At 41.0% G+C, this 18,644-nt stretch overlaps 1 protein-coding gene across 1 annotated transcript in view; it reads right to left on the reverse strand.

Annotated features, from left to right (window-relative positions):
- Positions 1-2,995: 2,995 nt before the first annotated feature.
- Positions 2,996-18,644, reverse strand: part of cpped1 (calcineurin-like phosphoesterase domain containing 1) — a 39,062-nt gene continuing 23,413 nt past the window's right edge. Inside the window, exon 6 of the mRNA XM_031748863.2 lies at positions 2,996-3,403. Within this exon, the coding sequence (XP_031604723.1) occupies positions 3,177-3,403 (227 nt within the window). The 3' untranslated portion in view covers positions 2,996-3,176. The remainder of the gene's footprint in view (positions 3,404-18,644) is intronic.

The following is an 18,644-nucleotide window of genomic DNA, read 5'->3' on the forward strand; positions in this document are numbered from 1 at the left end:
GGCTCACAAAGAAAGTCATTTAGTTTCAGAAACATCCATTTTAAAAGACAATTCCAGGACCGTTGGCTCCCAAATAAGCCTGCAGCGAGTCGACTGTTAACACTGTGACTAAACGGTCAGGAAATACTGTCCTCCCACCGACACACCGCAGCACCGTCACATCATCGGTCTGACACCTCCTTAAGTTTGGCTTTCATCGGACAATTGCATTTCATTTCTTTATTTACGTCTCCAGGTCTGCTTTGCGGCGCAGACGCCGACGTGTGCGGATTAAAGCGAACTAGGTGTGCTTGAAGTGTGAGCTGCCGCGTCGTAAATTTCGACTCAAGCTCCAGCCTAATGATGAAATATTTTCATCTGAGCCGCATCACAGCGAGAGAAAATCACAGTCAGTTTGATCTATGCTTCAATAAAATCGTAACTGGGAGCCACCGGTGGATATTGCAACACTCGCACTACAGAGTCATTCATGGGTAATATGCCATCTTAAATTTTTCGAGAGATTGTGATTAAATCACGAGCTATTATAGAAACTATTTATGGTCTCAATTCCTTTGCCATCCAATTTATTTACATTGTGTAATCACCTATTCATCTAGATTCCCTTGTTAGTGGCGGGGTCCACCATTCCCCCACGCTAGGCTTTAAATTGCCTTTATGAGCACATTAAGTAGCGCAGCGTGTAATCTGTACAGACATATGAATATGAATGTGAATATGCAGAGTGGAGCTTTAATGTCCACTCCCGTCTGAGCAGGTTTCGGCTGCGAGTTAGCATGTCTGTGGCGAGCTTATGCTGGAATTAAAAATGAAAATCAAGCTTCAGTCTAAATTCTGCATTTGTAAACAACGACTACGGCATGAAACATGAAGTCCTGGCCTGGAGATCTTCTTTGTTTGGCAGTTTTTCCATTTTATCACACAGATATCCACCTCACTGTTTACTTTCTCTCCAAACCTGAGCCAGAGCTGCAGCTCAAGTGTATAAATGTTCAAACATGGGCAAGTCTGTTTTTTATTCTAAGGTGGTCACAGCAATTGTATTTGTTTACTGTTCCAATGAAAAACCAGTAAGCTTAAAACTAGTCATAGTTAAAAGTGAGATTGTCAGGTTTGACAATGATAAAGAACAATCTGTGAGGTCAACTTATATTAAAAGACTCTTAATAACTGTTAAAAAAGAGGGAGGGGGGGGGGGGGCTACAAACAAAGAGATGACAGATGTACAACATTAAACAGAAAACACAAACACATACACACATAAGGTGATGTTAAAGGTTGCATAGGATGGCCAAAAAAGTCATTAGACTGCAGGAAGAGCAAAGAATACAATTTAGGAACATTAAAAGGAAAATTCCAACTGTTCACAATCTCGAGCTGATTACATTAAAGAAACAAGAGCTGAGGTGGACCTTTCCTCCCTCTGTCTCATCCTTTTTACATACTCTTGTTGTCCTACATCTCCCATCATGCCTCTGGAACGTTCCAAAGGCAAACTGAGCAAACAAAGCCCAAGCCCGCTTCACTGTTTTAAGTTGGAATCTTCTTTTAAAGATGGAAAACTCTGGATATGCTCAAAGTCACACACATAACACATGCAGTGGACTGCACAGACAGACCGAGCTAGTGCCTGAGGATGTGATGCTACTTCAGATACAGGAGGTCTGTACTTGTCAATAGAAGAACCCACGAGTCTTAAAACACATTCAAAGATCTCTGTGTGGTGCTTTTAGGAGAGTGGGAAGCACAGATAACATCTAACCCTCCAAGAGATGCTTGCAAGAAAACATTCAGTCAAGACAACATAAACTGGAAGATTCTGTACACTTGACTACCTGTGACTGACATTTTTGCTGGCTTTGAATTCACTGCTTTTCTTCTCTTGTAACTATTTAAATTATGTTGCTTTCACTTTGATGAATCTAACAGAATTTTTGATGATTCAGTCGTTGGAGAACCCAAATCTGGGTCTGGTAGACCATAAGAATAATCTCCTGTCTGATTAGAACAAGTGATCTCATAATACTGTAGCACGTTGCAACAATGTGCTGAAAACTAGGGATGGGTACCGAAACCCGGTTCTTGTTGAGAACCGGTTCCCACTGTTTCAATTCCTTGGAATTGTTTGCCACTTTTGCAAACGATTCCCTTATCGATTCCAGTCACCCCGAATGACGTCACCCCGTTGCGGAGCGTCATTTACCTGGCAGGGCGCCTAAGCGGCTCAAACGCTCAAAAGTTTGGTTATACTTTACGAGAACGGATAACAACAGGGCAACTTGCAATACTTGCAAAGTAGATATTTCATTTAAAGGAGGAAACACTACGAATATGCAAAAGCATTTGCTCACAAAACACGCGATAACCTTAAATGAATGTCGTGTTTTTAATTCCGCTCCGGACTCGTGAATCTCAACCCAGCAGCAGCGGTAACGTTTGCACGTCCTCTCCCGTTAATATGGCAGGTAAATAATCAACTAACAGTGCATATTATGTTAGCACGATCTGCCTTATTACAAATCCTGCCATTACTGTGCGCTGGATTTATGTGACCATGATGAGAGAGACAGAGTCTGGCTGGCAGTTCTCGCTGCTGTCTACCGGTAGCGTCTCCTTTCAGACCAGGATAGACGAATGTCACCGAGCAGTGACTAAGTTTGTGGTCAAAGGCTTGCACCCATTTGCCACAGCAGATGCCCCCGATTTTCGGTAAGTGAATGTGTTTAATTGTAGGCAGAGACATTACTGGATATTCTTGTGTAATTGCTACAGAATAATTTATGTTATACTTTGTTATTGCTACAGAAGAATATTTATTTTATTATTTTACATTTACAATTTTTTTTCCTGGGGATCCTGTGACACCCCATTGAAGAGCCGTAGGCTGTGGATCTCTTAAGATCTCACTGTTGGGTTTGTAAGGCCATGTTACTCCTAAATTTCTATCTTGTTCAAAGAGAAGATATAAAACAAAGTTCTAAGCTAATCGACCTTAGTGTTCTCCTTTTTTAAAAAGAATCGATAAGAGAATCGATAAAGAATCGAATCGTTAAACAGAATCGAAAACGGAATCGGAATCGTGAAAATCTTATCAATACCCATCCCTACTGAAAACAATGTAAAATATACTAGTCGGTTAACAAAACACCCAGCTTCATTGTTGTTTGAGTGTTCGCTCAGGCCTGCAGGAGTTTCTTGAGGTCCTCGTCTAAGCCTCGCGCCCTCAGCTGCTCCAGGCTGTAGTAGCGATGGATGACGTTGTCTGCAGTCACTACCACCACCCTGACTCCGTGGGTGTCCTCTCCCAGCTGACAGCCGATGGCCGAGCTTACGACCATGTCCAGGCCACCATGGCAGCCCCCCGCGTTACGGTGATAATGACCAGAGAAGACCGCCTTCACCCCTGGAGCGAGGAGGGAAAGAGAGGAAGTGGTGAATGGTATGGGATGCTGAATTTACAATAAATTGGAGCCAGAACAATATTAGATTTTTTAGGCTGACACTGGATTATGAATTTCTATTTAGATTTTTTTTTTTTTTTTTTTTTTTTAACATTTTCCTATGATATAGTGAAAAACAATTGCAAATATTTCACAGCTTTTAGAGTTTTATTGGCAAATAAATCACATTTATCCAAAGAGTCTGTATTTACAGCCTTGATCCTTCTTCTTCATAACTTTTACAATTCTCTGTGGGATGCTGAACGTTAGCTTCTGGGTCAAATCCTAGATGAACCAATCCTGCCTTATCAGTGCTTGAAGTAGATCAGTTTGTGGGCTTCTGCCTGCCCACCTGCTTTCTGGGGATTGACTATAGATTTGATTAAGATCTGGAAAGTTTTCTGGCCATGGATGCAAAATGGAGCCACTTGGTTATCTCCTTTGCCTTGTGACAAGGAGCTCCATCATGCTGGAAAATGCACAGATTGTCACCAAATCACTGCTGGATGGCTGGTAGAAAATTGTCTTTGAGGGCATATATAGCATGGTCAATCCTTAACAAGCACAAGCACGCAAATGTGTCATCTGCGTCGATCACTGAAAAGGCAGGAATAAGGTGACATCATTTAGGTCAGTGATATAATTTTTTTTTAAAAGTCACTGTTTAATAGCTTCCCAGCATTGTATTTTATATACAACTTAGCAACACCTCTTGACTGGTGATCAGCACACATACTGTATATAAGACCAATACCAGTATTAGCTTTAAACAACAGAGATTAGAGCCCCTGATTGCTTGCTACTTTTTTTAGTTTCCTCCCTGGCCTGTGTGCTGCATGCAGGTGCCTTCAGTTGCTGCTTGTTTCTGGGTCTTTCTACATTCAGTTTTGTTTTTAATAACTGAAAAAATGCTCTATTTGGTTGAAATCATGCGAATGACTTGGCCTTTATAAACTCTTTAGGTTGCTTTTGCAGTATGCGTTGTGTCAGCACTTCATAGTGCAGTGCTAGCTGATTTTTTCAGGACTGTCAGGTCTTCTTGTTCTTGAGTGTAACCAGTGGTTTGCACCTAGCTATAAACCCTTTGTATTTGCATTTTTTGGCAGTGTGTCTTGGCTAGGTATTGTGAATGGATTTTTCTTAACCAAAGACAGAATTCTGCGATCATCCACTTTAGTTGCGTGATCAAAAACAAAACAAAAAAACCCCCCCCAAAAAAACAAGGGGACAAAAGCAGAATAGCAACATTTAAAAGGTGAGATGAATCGGGTGAAGAATCAGTGATGTACAGCAGGAAAAAAAGGGACAAAAAAGAAAAAACATGATATGATGTAAAGACTCAACACTGGAAATTCAGAAAGGGAGGAAGGAAATGAGAAAAGGGGGAAAAAAAGCAAACTGTGGAAGCTTCCACTTGTCACATAGGAAACTTTCATTAGGGTGGTCACGATTTTCAATTTGATTTCAATTACAAACAGCATCATTATATAGAATGGTGAGGGTTTGGCTTGGCCCTGCGGCAGTCATGCTGTGTCACTTCAGTTGAAATGAATGCACACTTAAAATGGCACGCCAAACAAGCCTCAGTTTGAATGAGGAGTGCAAGATAAGTTGTTTTTCTGTGTGAAGGTTGTATTTGTCTACAAATTTGTTTCTCGTTTGTGGGGAGAAACAATTGGACTTTTAAGCAAGCTCCTCTCATTTCTGGCCAATTTTCACTTGAGCGAGGGGTAAACACGAGGTCAGAATATGAATTTGAGGGGGAGAATTTTAGATAAGAAAAGATAAGGTGACGCTTGATTAATGCTTTAATATTAGGATATAATAAGGTCCAATACAGTAGGTCCCCAAATTCTTAGACATTTCCAAAAATATTTCAGCTACAGTTCTATAATGAATAAAGACTCAGAATGAATACTGGCTTAACATGAGCTTAAAGCAATTATTTTTGGTCAGGAGACCAGCGGTAATTGGATTATTGATTCAAAAGCTGGTAAAAGGTTATAAGTGGATCCCAAATGTAGTATTTACATTTGAAATCTGCTCTCAGTACAAGTGAAAAAGTCTATCCTTAGGCTTAAAAAACAACAGAAATCCACCAGAGAAAGCAGAGAAGATTAGGAGTGGTCACATTAACAATTCAGTACATTCTAAGAAAACAAAATGCTGGATGGCCGTGGATGAACACAGTGGCGTATGATCACAAATGATCACAACATGGAGCTCAGAAAGGACATATTAGATGCTGCCCATGCCAACCAGTCACCAATCAGTCTCTAGATATATGTGACAGTGGCCTAAGATCAAGGATCAAGGAAAGTATGAAGACTCCATGGAGTGGCTTACAATGGCAACCATATATCGTCATCTGTAAAACACTGAGGAGCAAGTGTGACGACTTTGGTATTTGTGGTTTCCAAAGGGAATCTGTCAAAAGTTTATAATCGATGATGTGGTACAAACTATAAAAACTGTTAACAAGGACACAAGCAGCTTTAGAGTTATACAGTCTGCTCAGATTAAGCAAACGCAGCAAAGGTGATTGGAGATGCTCCATAGTACCGGTGCTCAATGATCCAAAGCATGCTGTGAAAGCAACCCAGGAGTTGCAGGAAACATTCTGTCAGGGTCAAATCAATCACTTCATCACATTTTGCTAAGTGACACAAAACTAGTTGCCTGCGAAAAAGCCTCAAAGTACTTAAAACTAATTTGTGGTCAAGTTAATAGGTGAAATTAAACTTTAAAATGGGTGACTGTGAAAAAAAGATGGTTGTAAATCCTGAATGCTTCACTTGATACTTGTGTTCAAACCCCTGAATTAATTTTCTGGAGCTAAATGTACTTGTGTTTGCAAGTTGCACACGTACGTGTAGGTGAGAGGGAGGGTTGAAATTAGTTTACAGCCGCCTTTTGGCAGAAAACGCGAGCTGCTCTATTTTCCAACGGCAAGTGTTTCCATGGAGGGAAGTCTGGCTGCTCGCTGCCTCATCTCTGGAGAGACACCCGGCCAAAAAAATAATGAAAACTGGCAACAAAAGAGGACAAATTTCAGCCTGTTCATGAGAAAGACATCGGTCTGTCTCAGAAATCTGCACAACGAAGACAAGGAAGATCCCTCCCAGAAAGCTCTCGTGTATCCACCGCTGATACTACTTGCACCGTGAAATTGCCCTGAATCATCAAGTCCGCCATTCTGCATAATCAAACAGCAGCAGAATACAAATGTGACCTAAATTTGTATTAATATTCGGAGCTGTGTGAGGACAGCGGTTGCACATGATGGACCATTAAATAATTAATCCGCCGTAGATGAGAATGGATGATTTAAGGCTTGTATGGGTGTATGCCTGGGCTAAATTCATTTCCAATAAAAACCTGGAACAGCGTCGTGTGTGTCCAACCCTTCAGTGACTTGTGGGTGGGCCTGCAGCTACATCTGTGTGCCCAGGAATACCAGCCTTCATGTAACCTTGCCACTTCTCCAGGTGACCGACTAACTGAGCAGGCTCAGAACTGTCTAGTCCTGTGTTTGCAAATGTGTGTGTCCTTGTTATTTTATTTTATGTGTTTTACATAAGGGCTGAAAGGCCATAAATGCCCTCTCTGACTGTAGGGCAAAGCATGTACTCATTATTCTGTATGATTATCAGTATGTGTGTGCTCTGTGCTGCAGGCTTCCCATGCTAGTGTTTTTATATCTATCCCACAAGAAATTATACAGTTCATCTACATTTATTCGGACCCCGTGAATGACAACAAAGCGAAGAAGCGACAGAAATGTGAACCAGGGGAAATGTTTGATTGCATCACCTGATGACTCAGTTATCGAGGCTGACTGTGGAAATGCTGGATTTGCTACAGTATCCACATGAGAGATGCGACTTCTTCATCACCTCAGAAAAAAATAAGACCTCAGAAAGATGAGACGGTGGGAGGAAGACGCTAAGATGGCAATAGTGAAGAAGTGAGAGACGAGGATTAATCCTGTAATAATAATGACGAATGAACCAGCGGGAGAAAGCGGGGAAGGAAAAAAAAATCTTTTTGAAGCTGAAATGGTTTCTCTGAACCTCCTCTGAAACTTCCAAAGATACCATGATTAATGCTGCTAAATAAAGTGCGTGGGAGTGTGTAAGTGTGCATATGTACATGTGTCAGCGCGTCTGAGTTCTGTCGCCACATCGCTGATGATCCGCATCCCACACACGCCGCAAAACACCACCACCATGCAGCAGCAGTGCGCTTCCTTCACATGTATGTAAAACATTTGTGATATATTAATATCGTGGTGTTCTGTAGTCCACATTACTATTAGAAAAGCTGTTTTTTACAAAAGCTATAGTAAGACTGTTGTAGAGGCATTAAACCTTAGTAAAAGTTAGATGACCGATTCATGACCGATTTATGTTACATTGTACTGTATTTCCAAACTATAAGGCGCACTTAAAGTCCTTTAATTTTCTCAAAAATCGACAGTGCGCCTTATAATCCGGTGCGCCTTATGTATGAATTCTGGTTGTGCTTACTGACCTTGAACAGATTTTATGTGGTACACGGAGCTCAGAAATCTGTCAAAAAATGTTCTAGTACAACTTTGGAAAGCTATGAAGCCGCACCGCTTGATGGATTGTCGGAGCATTACGGCTACCGTAGTCAGGACCCTCTTGGACTCGGAGTAATCTGGGTCCAAAACTCCGTCCGCTTCAGGTCTCAAAGTCAAACGAACACTGCGGCATCACTGAGAGCTAAAAACTGTCTAAATTCTTTCATCTTTCGCGTTGCTTCTTTACCAGGTGTAATAATTAAGTTTAACATCCAGGCATCCATGAAAACAGAATTTATTAAATTTAACGGAGTTAGAAGTTAGCAGGAAGTTAGCTCGCTAGTTTCCACCTAAACATGATACAGCGTGTACTGACTGAAAGATTCCTGAAAAAATTAAAACCTACAACTCTGCTATCACTTCCAACATAAATGAAGACAGAAAACTAAACAACTGTGACTTTTGTAGGGTTACTGAAGTTGGGCTAGCTGGTATATAATGATGTGCTACGTGATCGCTAGCGACACAGCTATGTTAGCATGATATAAACACAGTGAAGCTGGAGGATGAACGCTAACCTTTTTCCACTTGATAAAAGTTAACGCGAGGGTTCCTGATGGTTACTGAGAAATGCAATCACATGGCAGGATGCTGTAAACGGACCAAACTTCAGTCAGGAGAACACCTGAGATAATCCATGAATAATACGAGGTTAGTCATTAATATACTGCAACAACACAGGAAGCTGCAAGAGAATTCAACATTAATGAATCAATGGTACGGAAGTGGAGGAAGCAAGAAGAATGAGTTGAATAACATTTGACTTATCTAACTGTTTGTTTCGATCAATGACACATCTATAACCCGGGACACGCCTTCGTGGACTGATTGGACCCGTTCATAAATGGTGCAAACTCATGGTCCCAAAAACACCAGAGATAATCAAAAACATTACATTTAGAATGTAATATACTGCAACAACACAGTCTGTTTCTGCTCCTTCAACATTTGCTCAATGGAGCCCAGTGGAGATCCCAATTTATGTAGTTGTTTACCTTTGAGCTGTCAATGCAGAGTTTATATTAATGCACTATTATTTAGTCTGGAGGAGGATGTAAAACTCTGAGACACAGTTCAATGAGTCAGAGAAGTTCGCTTCTAACCAATGACAACAATACTGAGGTGAGTTATTGAAGATATGCTAAAGTGTTGGTAAGTTATTATTGCTGCTGTTAGCTACTGTTAGACTCTGTTGGCTGTTAATAGCTGATATTAGTGAAACTATCCTTGAAGTGGATCTGAAATTGTTGGACACTGTTTGCAGAGGATAGGAATAAACACTAAATTTAGTCTGTGAGAATGTAATCAAACTGTTTGATTACAGTTTGAATGTGACTTTTAGGAAGCAGAGAACATTAGCTGACATAATATAATACAACAATACTGAGGTGAGTTATTGGGAGTTCGCCTGCAGAAGGTTACCGGTTCGAGCCCCGGCTTGGACAGTCTCGGTTGTTGTGTCCTTGGGCAAGACACTTCACCCGTTGCCTACTGGTGGTGGTCAGAGGGCCCGGTGGCGCCAGTGTTCGGCAGCCTCGCCTCTGTCAGTGCGCCCCAGGGTGGCTGTGGCTACAATGTAGCTTGCCATCACCAGTGTGTGAATGTGTGTGTGAATGGGTGGATGACAGGTTGTGTAAAGCGCTTTGGGGTCCTTAGGGACTAGAAAGCGCTATACAAATACAGGCCATTTACCATTTACCATAATATTAGCTTATAAACAGCTGTTGTTGTCAGCTATCTGGAGATGGGAGGGTCACATGTCTAATCAGCTGACAATAAGTCATTGAGCACATGTCTGCAGGTTTTTGTGTATTATAGGTGTAGGAGCCTACATGCAGTTTAATTTGAAATGTATGCTTTTATTTTGATAGTGAAGAAAAAACAGGAAGTTGGGTGAGGGGAGAGTGGAGCCACATGGTTTTTTGACCTCGCAATCTCTCTTCATCCATTTTGAATTGAGCTTTATAAGTTTTCATAATTTGGAATTCTGTTGCTGTGTACCTGTTTGGACTTTTGAAATAAATATTGAGAAACTATCAAGGACTGTTTTTTTTGGATATGGAAAGAGGGACTAAGCTGAGCGTCAAGCTAAGGCTCCATTCGCAGGAAACCTACAATAGGCCTGACTTCATTTTAGGAGATGAGGCTTGAGGTGTAGAAGGAAGAGAATGAGATTTTATTAAGATGTCAATTTCTTTGGTGAAGGGGTCCCCATCTGAAATGATAAAACATGGGTGTGATCCTTCATATCTTGAGTGTGAAGGTGCAGACACAAATACCTATAAATGTACCTCAACAGCATGCAAACGCTCACAACTTCTCTTCTCCTCCACCTTTTGGTGTACTACATATGTGGCCACACACATAACACAATTATTCAAAGGAGATGTCCTACCCGCCACTTTATTCAAATATGGTGGGGAAACATGGTAGCTGCCACAAACCGGTGCCCACTCCTATGTATTTTTATTAGTCATTTTAACTTTATAAAAATGCATCAACTTGCTGGAAGATGTAAATGCAGACTAGTCTATGTATATTTATCAATAAAATAGTATTTTTTTTTCTAGTTTTCTATTAAAAAATCTCAGAAATGATCGACTTCAAGGTCCTACTCACATTCGGTTAGTGCCGAAGCCCAATTTTACTCCTAACCCTAACGCTTCCCAAGTGTGGTTCATTTTAGATTATCGCTCCTTGTTATTACACTCTGCGTTTTTCAGTGTTGCATTTGTGGTGACACACGTGATAGACATATCAATTATTTAACACAGTTTTCAGTAATGTGTCATGGAGGCTACTGAGGCTAGACACGTACTTTGTTCTAGTCCAACTAAAGCACTCCTGAGAATCCCTTTAAGCTGGTCAGGGTACGGTTAAGTGGTGACACTGATTAAGCACAGTGGGCTCTGGAGGTCAAATGAAATTGAGCGTGGTATGGATCAACTAGTCTGAGACTTGGTGCACCCTTAGATCAAGTCTCACACTGAAACACACAAGTCTTTTTGCATGACTATCAGACCTCTTTTAGGACACCACAACACACAACAGGCTCTTTTTTAAAAGGTCTTAAAAATAGCTGAGATTTGATGTGAAGTGGTCCAATAGAAAATATGGATGTTTTGGAAATGGATCAGCCTACTCTGTGGGATTGTTCCAGTGGCTTTCACAGAGCAAAACCAATTTCATAGAAACAATTTAGATAAGCCCCAGTCACCTACCCTGACCCGAATTCGTTTGAGTGTACCCCTTTCACAGAAGTATCATTATATGGTTTTAGAAGTCAAAGACTCCACTCGGGCCCTTGTTTGCTAAAAAACACTCAGAGAAAAAGATGGCCTGTCTGAGACAGAAAAGCATCAATCTCTAAAAGACTGTCTGTATGAATAAAAGATAAACAACTGAAAAAAATAGAATAAAGGTGTTGCGAAAGCATCTCTGTAATGCAGTCAGAGGATGAAGCTGACCTTTGAAATTGTCTGTCAAAAAGTGAATGTGTGGAACCTGGAAAAAACAAAAACAATTTAACCACTTCAGGACTGAGTTTAGCACCAGCAACAGCAGGGAAATTAGCAGTGGAGACACAAATTCACAGTTACGTTAGCAGCTTTTCAAGAATGTACCGAAGTTGCAGTCATATGAACCATTTAAACCGATTTAGAGATACAGCTATGGTGCTATTATCTGTTCTTTCAGACACACAACTAAAAACATGGTTGAAATGCTCTCTGTGGTATGATTAAAAATGAATGGCACTAAATATCATGCTTCAAGCTAAATCCAAGTTAACATTTGCCAATAAAAGTTTTGTTTATTTTTTCTGTATTTTTGTACTTGCAGGCTGGGTTTTGAAATGGTAATTGCGCTAGATGAAAAGTTAAGTTTTTTATTTCAAATTCTTTAAAAATAGTTCACAAGATTCCTTTCATATAAACCATTCATTCTGCTTCGTTACCCAATCATTCACCCCACTGGTATAAAACGTGTTAACCAATAACATCACCAATAAGTCATAGTAGTGAGTAATAGTTCTGTCCTGACACAACCTGTCTGAATTCCTCCTTCACCCACTTACTTACTCAGTCACTGACTATCAAGCTGTTTTCACATTTGAACTTCAGACAATTTTGGAAGCAGGAAATAGTCTGCTTCAGACATATTCACACTACTATAAATAATCCGTGTAGTTTAGGAGACTACTTGGATAGAGCGTCAGAAAACACCACACACGATGCTCATCCATTAGTGGGTAAATGCACCGAACTATTGGCTGTACAACCAGACATCAAACTGAGGTCTGGTATACTGGGAAACTGGCAAGTTAAAGCTGGAAAATGTCCAATCTGACTGCTGACATTTGCATATTCACACATTCCTCTGTCAGATACGTGAGAGAAAGGTTTAGGGCTATGGTGTACATGTGGCAACAGTTTCCTCAACCAATATGACTGTGGTATGTCAACCAGTCCGGATTTAAACCTTGATTATACTCTGTCGCTGACACATGCACGGAGAGCTGGGACACCATGACCGACTAGTCATTTCTATTAAACTTTGAAGTTCATTGCCTGCGGTGCATGTGTAGCTGTTGCATTGTAAAATAAAGTCTCCGTGGATGATTCTGCATGGTCAGGCAGGAACATGGATATGTGCACGAACGTCATGCTTACTGTCCCATGATGGAATTTACACCGCTCAGACCTTAGTGTACTTGTGGATTTGGAAGGCAGTAGTGTTCATGAACTACCCGACCCTTGTACAACTTGCCTTACATGCTTTTTTCTTAGTGATCAAAGCCAACAAGACAAGCAGTTTTCAATTCATGTCTGAGCAACCCTACATGCTGATTTCAAGTGCTTTTGATTTGAAGTTAAATTAACTTCTTTATAACTTTCTTGAAGACATGCCACCTGCTGCGATTGCATTATAATTGATAATGGTGTCATAGGTCACCACTATTATTGGTTTAGTGACGCCCTATCCAGGTGGACATAGAAAGCCTTTCATCCTCTCTGAAACCATCTCTCTTTTTTTTTTAGACAACCATGACCTATATGACTGCAAACCTACACAGATAAGATAAAAATGACAGATTGAATAGTCTCTACAACGGCCAAACAGGTCCACATAATGCCTGGAAACATACTCCAGAAATGTAAGCTACAGGCAGTCTTTAAAAAATAACACAGCAGTTGATTTCATGAAGTGTCCACCTTCAACCAGAATGGGGACGCCATAGCAAACAAGAGCCGCAATCCTCTGCTGTAATAAAAACTGGAGAGCTTTTGAACGTCCAGACACTGCAGTTGGCTACTGCTGTCTCCAGGATAATGACAGCTGGCACTCTTCTGAGAAAATGGTCTTGATTTGACAATGACAAAATACAATGCGCTACTGATTTCACTTCCTTTCACTCCAATCAAAGTTGCGTATCACCTTCTGTTGATTGTTATCCAAAGTGCCTCGAAGTTCACTTGGCGTGGGTAGCCTGGTGGGATGTAAACCCTTAGCTGGTGCCATGGCTCTAGGCATTGCGATATATTGGGAACAAAAATCCTTCTTCTACCACTGACAATACCACACTAAACCCATTCAGCCACGAATAGAACATAAAACTGTGCTCAATCGAATTGTCGCGAAGCTATATGGCGATAGGAAGAGCAGTAAGTATTCAAAGGACGTTAAATAGCAGTATTGTATTTACTATAGGAACATTAGGTCCAATTTCACCACTTTTTTTTTGTCTGTTTGCCATGCTTTGCTGCATTCTTTCCTTCTCTTGCTAAGTGGGTGCCCTCATGAAAACAGAGGCTCTTTGTGCTGATAATTTCAAGTCTTGTCTCGGTCTCTGTGGAAATCCCATTTACCTGTCAGTCTTCAAACAGCACTACTTCTTTTGTGCTTTTCTTTGTGATAAAGACTCCCGTGTGGAGACTGGACTCTGGTTTGACAGATGGAGGTGGGGAGTGTGGGGAGGATGGGGGGAGACAGAGAGGTGGGGGATGGACAGAAAATGCTCAGAGTAAGCAGCCGGAGTGATGAAAACATATTGAATGCAAATTTGAAGGGGGGTTAAATTGAATTCCAGTCAGGGGTTGCAGAAAGATGCACAGGAAGGAGACTGGAATTCCAATATGCACTGTATTTTGTGTTAGGACTCGTCTATGCTGTAATCATCTGAGCTACATTATTCTTATTTGGTTAGATCCTTCTGAATATTCTGAAGAGCCTTGTGCTTTTAAAATGTTAATAAGATGCTGACCGCGAAATAAAGGAATAAAAGAGGTAAAGAAACATCAGTGCACATCTAATTAGGTTTGATGTTTATGATCTTTCTATCAATCTCTCCTCTTCATCCCCTTCTCGCTTTCCATCATCTCCCTTTCATCTCTTGATCACTGATTTGCAGGTTACAAGATTGGATTCGCTAATTGCGAGCCAAGTTCCCATGTTGCCGCTAAACCGCCTCCCATTGGTTAAAATCTCCAAGAGAATCATTTTCCTTCTAACCTTTCTCCCATTTCTCCTTCGTTCTCTTTTGACACAAACTCCGAATGTAGTTCTGAACAAAGCTGTCATCTGCACATCTGTGAGAATGGGGATGCGTAGGAGTGAACATCCAACATGCGCGCTTGTATTGAAGGGCGGTTGTCATTAAAGTGCAGGTCTGGGAAATAATTCATCATGAAACAGAAGCTGTTGATAATTTGCATGACAGAGGGATACAAAATGATGTAGCATGGAGAAGCATCTTACAGCTCTGGTTCCTCATAAATCACTCTCAGCCATTAGTCACCACGAAGCATCCCCTTCCCTGTGTCCTCCAGCTACACACTGGCACGGGATTAAAACAAAACAAGAAAAAGAACACGCAAAGGCATGCAAGGAAGAAGAGATCTCGGGGTGAATGAAAGAGAATGCAATAAACAAAGGTTTGGTGAACAGCACGATTAGAGACAAGACATTTGGGTTTACTGATGTATCTAAATTTTCAATTGGACACCATCAGCTGAAGCTCCCAGGTGTCCTCCCTGACACAACCACAGAGGAGAGTGTAGACCTGGCTAGAATTGATCTGGTGACACTGGAGGCACGCAGTCACCATTAATCAGCGATTGGTGTTATATATGCAATGTGTGTGACAATCGATCATGGTACCTGTTTAGAAACTGATGGCAAACTTCTTTAACTCTATCCTACTCCCGTCACCCCCAATCGACAGCCAAAAAACAAGAGAACGTCTTGTTTTGCATTGCTGCGCTGGTGCAGTTTTTCCTCCCATTATCACCAAGTCTGATTGTTGGGGTTCCATTATAGAGTTATTACCGGACAAATAAAGCCCTTAAAGGTGACGGTTATTGAGAGTTTTCACTACAGAAATAAAACTAAATTAAACTGAACTGAAACTGTGCACATAAAATTAAAACCTACTGGGAAAAAGGGTTTTAAATGGCTTTTGGAGCAAATTTAACCTGTAACAGATTTGACTGAGTCTATACGTGCAGTTTCTATGTCCCAAGTGCATGCATCCACCCATGCAACCATATTCCCTATTTACTGCTTGTCCAATTCATTGGGGATAGAGTCTATCCCACCTCTCTTAGGCCAAACGGTAGGGCACACCCTTAATAGGTAGCTAGTCTATCACAGGGCTAACACAGACAGACAGCTTCAGATTAGGTGCAGGAATTGCTAAATGTTTGATGAGAGGACTCACTTGAAAGACTTTGATGCTGCCAGTTCTCAAGGAGGGAGAGCAATAACTTAATAAAATAAAACCCCAACTTGAAAAAAGAAAAAAATCAGCTACCAACAGTGGACGCAGCCAGCCGCTAATGGTCGAATTATTTGTCCAACCGTCCATACCTTCCAGACATGCGATTTCAAATACTTAGGTCATAATTATAAAAAAATTGCACAGCAGGCATCTGTGGGAACTCACTTCCCACAGCTTTACGTGCCCGGAGCAGCACCACTGGGGTGACATGAAAACCTAAGGTAGCTCAGCACAAATGATCAGTGCTAAACACATTTTTAGCTGAAATGTCCACTGACAACAGTCAAAAGAGTCTGCCTTTTATTAGTAGTTCTACCATTCACTATGCTATTAGCACTACCTTTCCTGGATTCTGTTTCATTGCAGTGGTACCTGAAATGATACATCTTGACCTATGCAGCGCTGGTATTCATTCTGAATTCCCAGTGCTACATCCTTAACAACTTCCACCTTTGGATGCGTTAGAAAAAGAGACAAAGACAGACTAAGAGAGCAAGAAACAGAAAAGGCAGAGCATTAGTCAGGCTCATGATTAAAACAATGGGGTTAAAGGCTTAACCATGCCCTCTTATCAAATTCCCAGTGGGTGATAAATGTGTCTTCACTTTTGAACAGAGTAAAACCCTTGCTGATAAAGACAACCAACGGCAAGAGAGAGAGAGAGAGAGAGGGCGAGACTGTGAAAGACAGAGAGAAAAAGACAGAGGGGCTATGCAGAGCAGTACATGGCTTATCTTTGCTTCTAATTACCTACTGTACAACTCTACAGCCGCTAGTAATGCTGGGAATTCCAATGAAATTCTGTATTTTAATTTTGTTGGGCTGTTTTTTCCCCCCTCTACACATAAACAGGTTTGGAGGTGAACAAAGGCAGCAGAGAAGTCTGTCTGTACATTCATCCATCCCAGTGTGTAAGTGAGCTCATCCTTAATGTAGAATATAAACCTTGCAGGAGGAGAGAGAAGAAGGAGAGCAAAGAAATCTAATTACAGTACTCCATCTATAAGGAGAGGCGAGGCTGAGAGCACTGCTGGGATTTTGATTCTCCACTTGCCGCTGAAAAGTAGACAACAGACCCCGGCGATGGGAATTCAATCTTCTCTGAGGAGTTTCTGGGTGTGCGTAAAACCTGTTTTCTCTAAATTCAACATCCTCGATGAGTGTAAAAGCCTACAATTTTTGCATGTCTTTCTTCCTCTACTTGCAGTATCTAATTCTGTCTGCGCTGGATTTATGTACTGGGGAAAAAAAGGAAAAAAAAGAAGAAGAAGCAAAAGTAAGGTACTTTGACATACTGTATACAGATACACAGACAACACTTAAAGATATAAAGATATGTAGACACCAATGAACACACTGATATTAGTCCAAAATGAACAGTAAGGTTAAATTAAGGTATTAAGTATTTAGGCCTCCGCTTGTCCTAAACATTACGTGCATAATCAAAATTCCAACTAATGACCACAAACTAATGCTTACTAGCCAAAAGCTGAGTCTCTAGACTGCTCTAAGATATTTCACAGTTTTTAGTACTCTTGGCTATGTAAGCAGATATCCCTAATATGAACATCTCATGCACACAGCTCAAGCTGTGAGAACAAAAGCCTATAAGTTGGTCAATAAGAAGGTGAAAGGGGTTACAGTGTCATGTTTCTGACAGACAGAGGCTTGGTATAGAATAAATAACATTCATTTTGAAGGGTGCAGCTACATTGGACCCCCCCCTCCCAAATGATGAGAAGTGAAAGCTTTACATATGACATTAGGTAAGGTCACATAGGCCAAGCGATCTACGGTGACACCCCCCCGATGACCAGTTGGCGAGTGGTTGTTGGCTGTTGCTAGGTGAAACCAGCAGCAAAGAGAGTGCTGCAAATATTTTCTGCAAATATCCAACATTTACACTCCAAACTGCAGTGAAACATAAACCAGAAACAGAAAGTGTTAGCTCTAAACATTTTAACTCGGAAGGTGAGCGTTCTCCGGTTCCGATTTGTTGTGCATTTTTCACAGCTTTACCACAGCTTGGCAAGTAGCTGCCAAGTGTTTGCAGTCAAATTGGCATATTTGATGAAAAGTACTGGCAACTTTGGCAACCTACTAGCAACCGAAGCAACTGCAACGAGGTTCTCGGTACAGTATCGATTACCTTTTTGCGATCAGCAACCACTCACCAGCTGGAATACAAACTTTTTTTGACCAGTGATTACCAAGAGGTTCACTGACTAGTCTCTAGGCTTACATTGATAGGGGTTTAGCAATCGGATTTACAGTGACTGGCAGCAATTTCCAGCAACCAGTTTGCAACCAATCGCTGATTAACATTTGTCCCTAGTGACCGGTGGTTGTCAGATGGTCATTGACCAGTCAAGAAACCTTTATGGCTTAAGTCTAAAGGTTTTGCCCAATCGCTACCAATGAACTGAAACTAAACCGTAGTGAAAAGGTGTTAAACCAGGTATGCCAGATGAAGATAAAAAAAAAAGAGCAGTGTGTCCAACTTGTTTTGTTTCGTAATTTTAATGAAAAGTCTCCAAAGCCACAAAAACCTCCAGACTTAATTTATCTGTGCTTTTGAAATGACTATGTTGCAAAACTCCAAACATATTAAATAGAGAGAGCAAGCTCACATTTAAATGCATGATTTAATATTAACCAAATCACTGTAAAAATCACTAACCATAGTAATTGCTTATGCAATTAAAAACAGAAATTCCTCAATACTAGTCGAGAGGGCGTCATCACTGAGACAGAGTATCATTAATACGAGCTGGAACGCACTTAACAGTTCCCAGTGTGGAACTCCTCGCTCTGATGAGCC

The sequence above is a fragment of the Oreochromis aureus genome, linkage group 8 (assembly GCF_013358895.1).
Source record: "Oreochromis aureus strain Israel breed Guangdong linkage group 8, ZZ_aureus, whole genome shotgun sequence".
In the NCBI taxonomy this organism is placed as follows: Eukaryota; Metazoa; Chordata; class Actinopteri; order Cichliformes; family Cichlidae; genus Oreochromis; species Oreochromis aureus.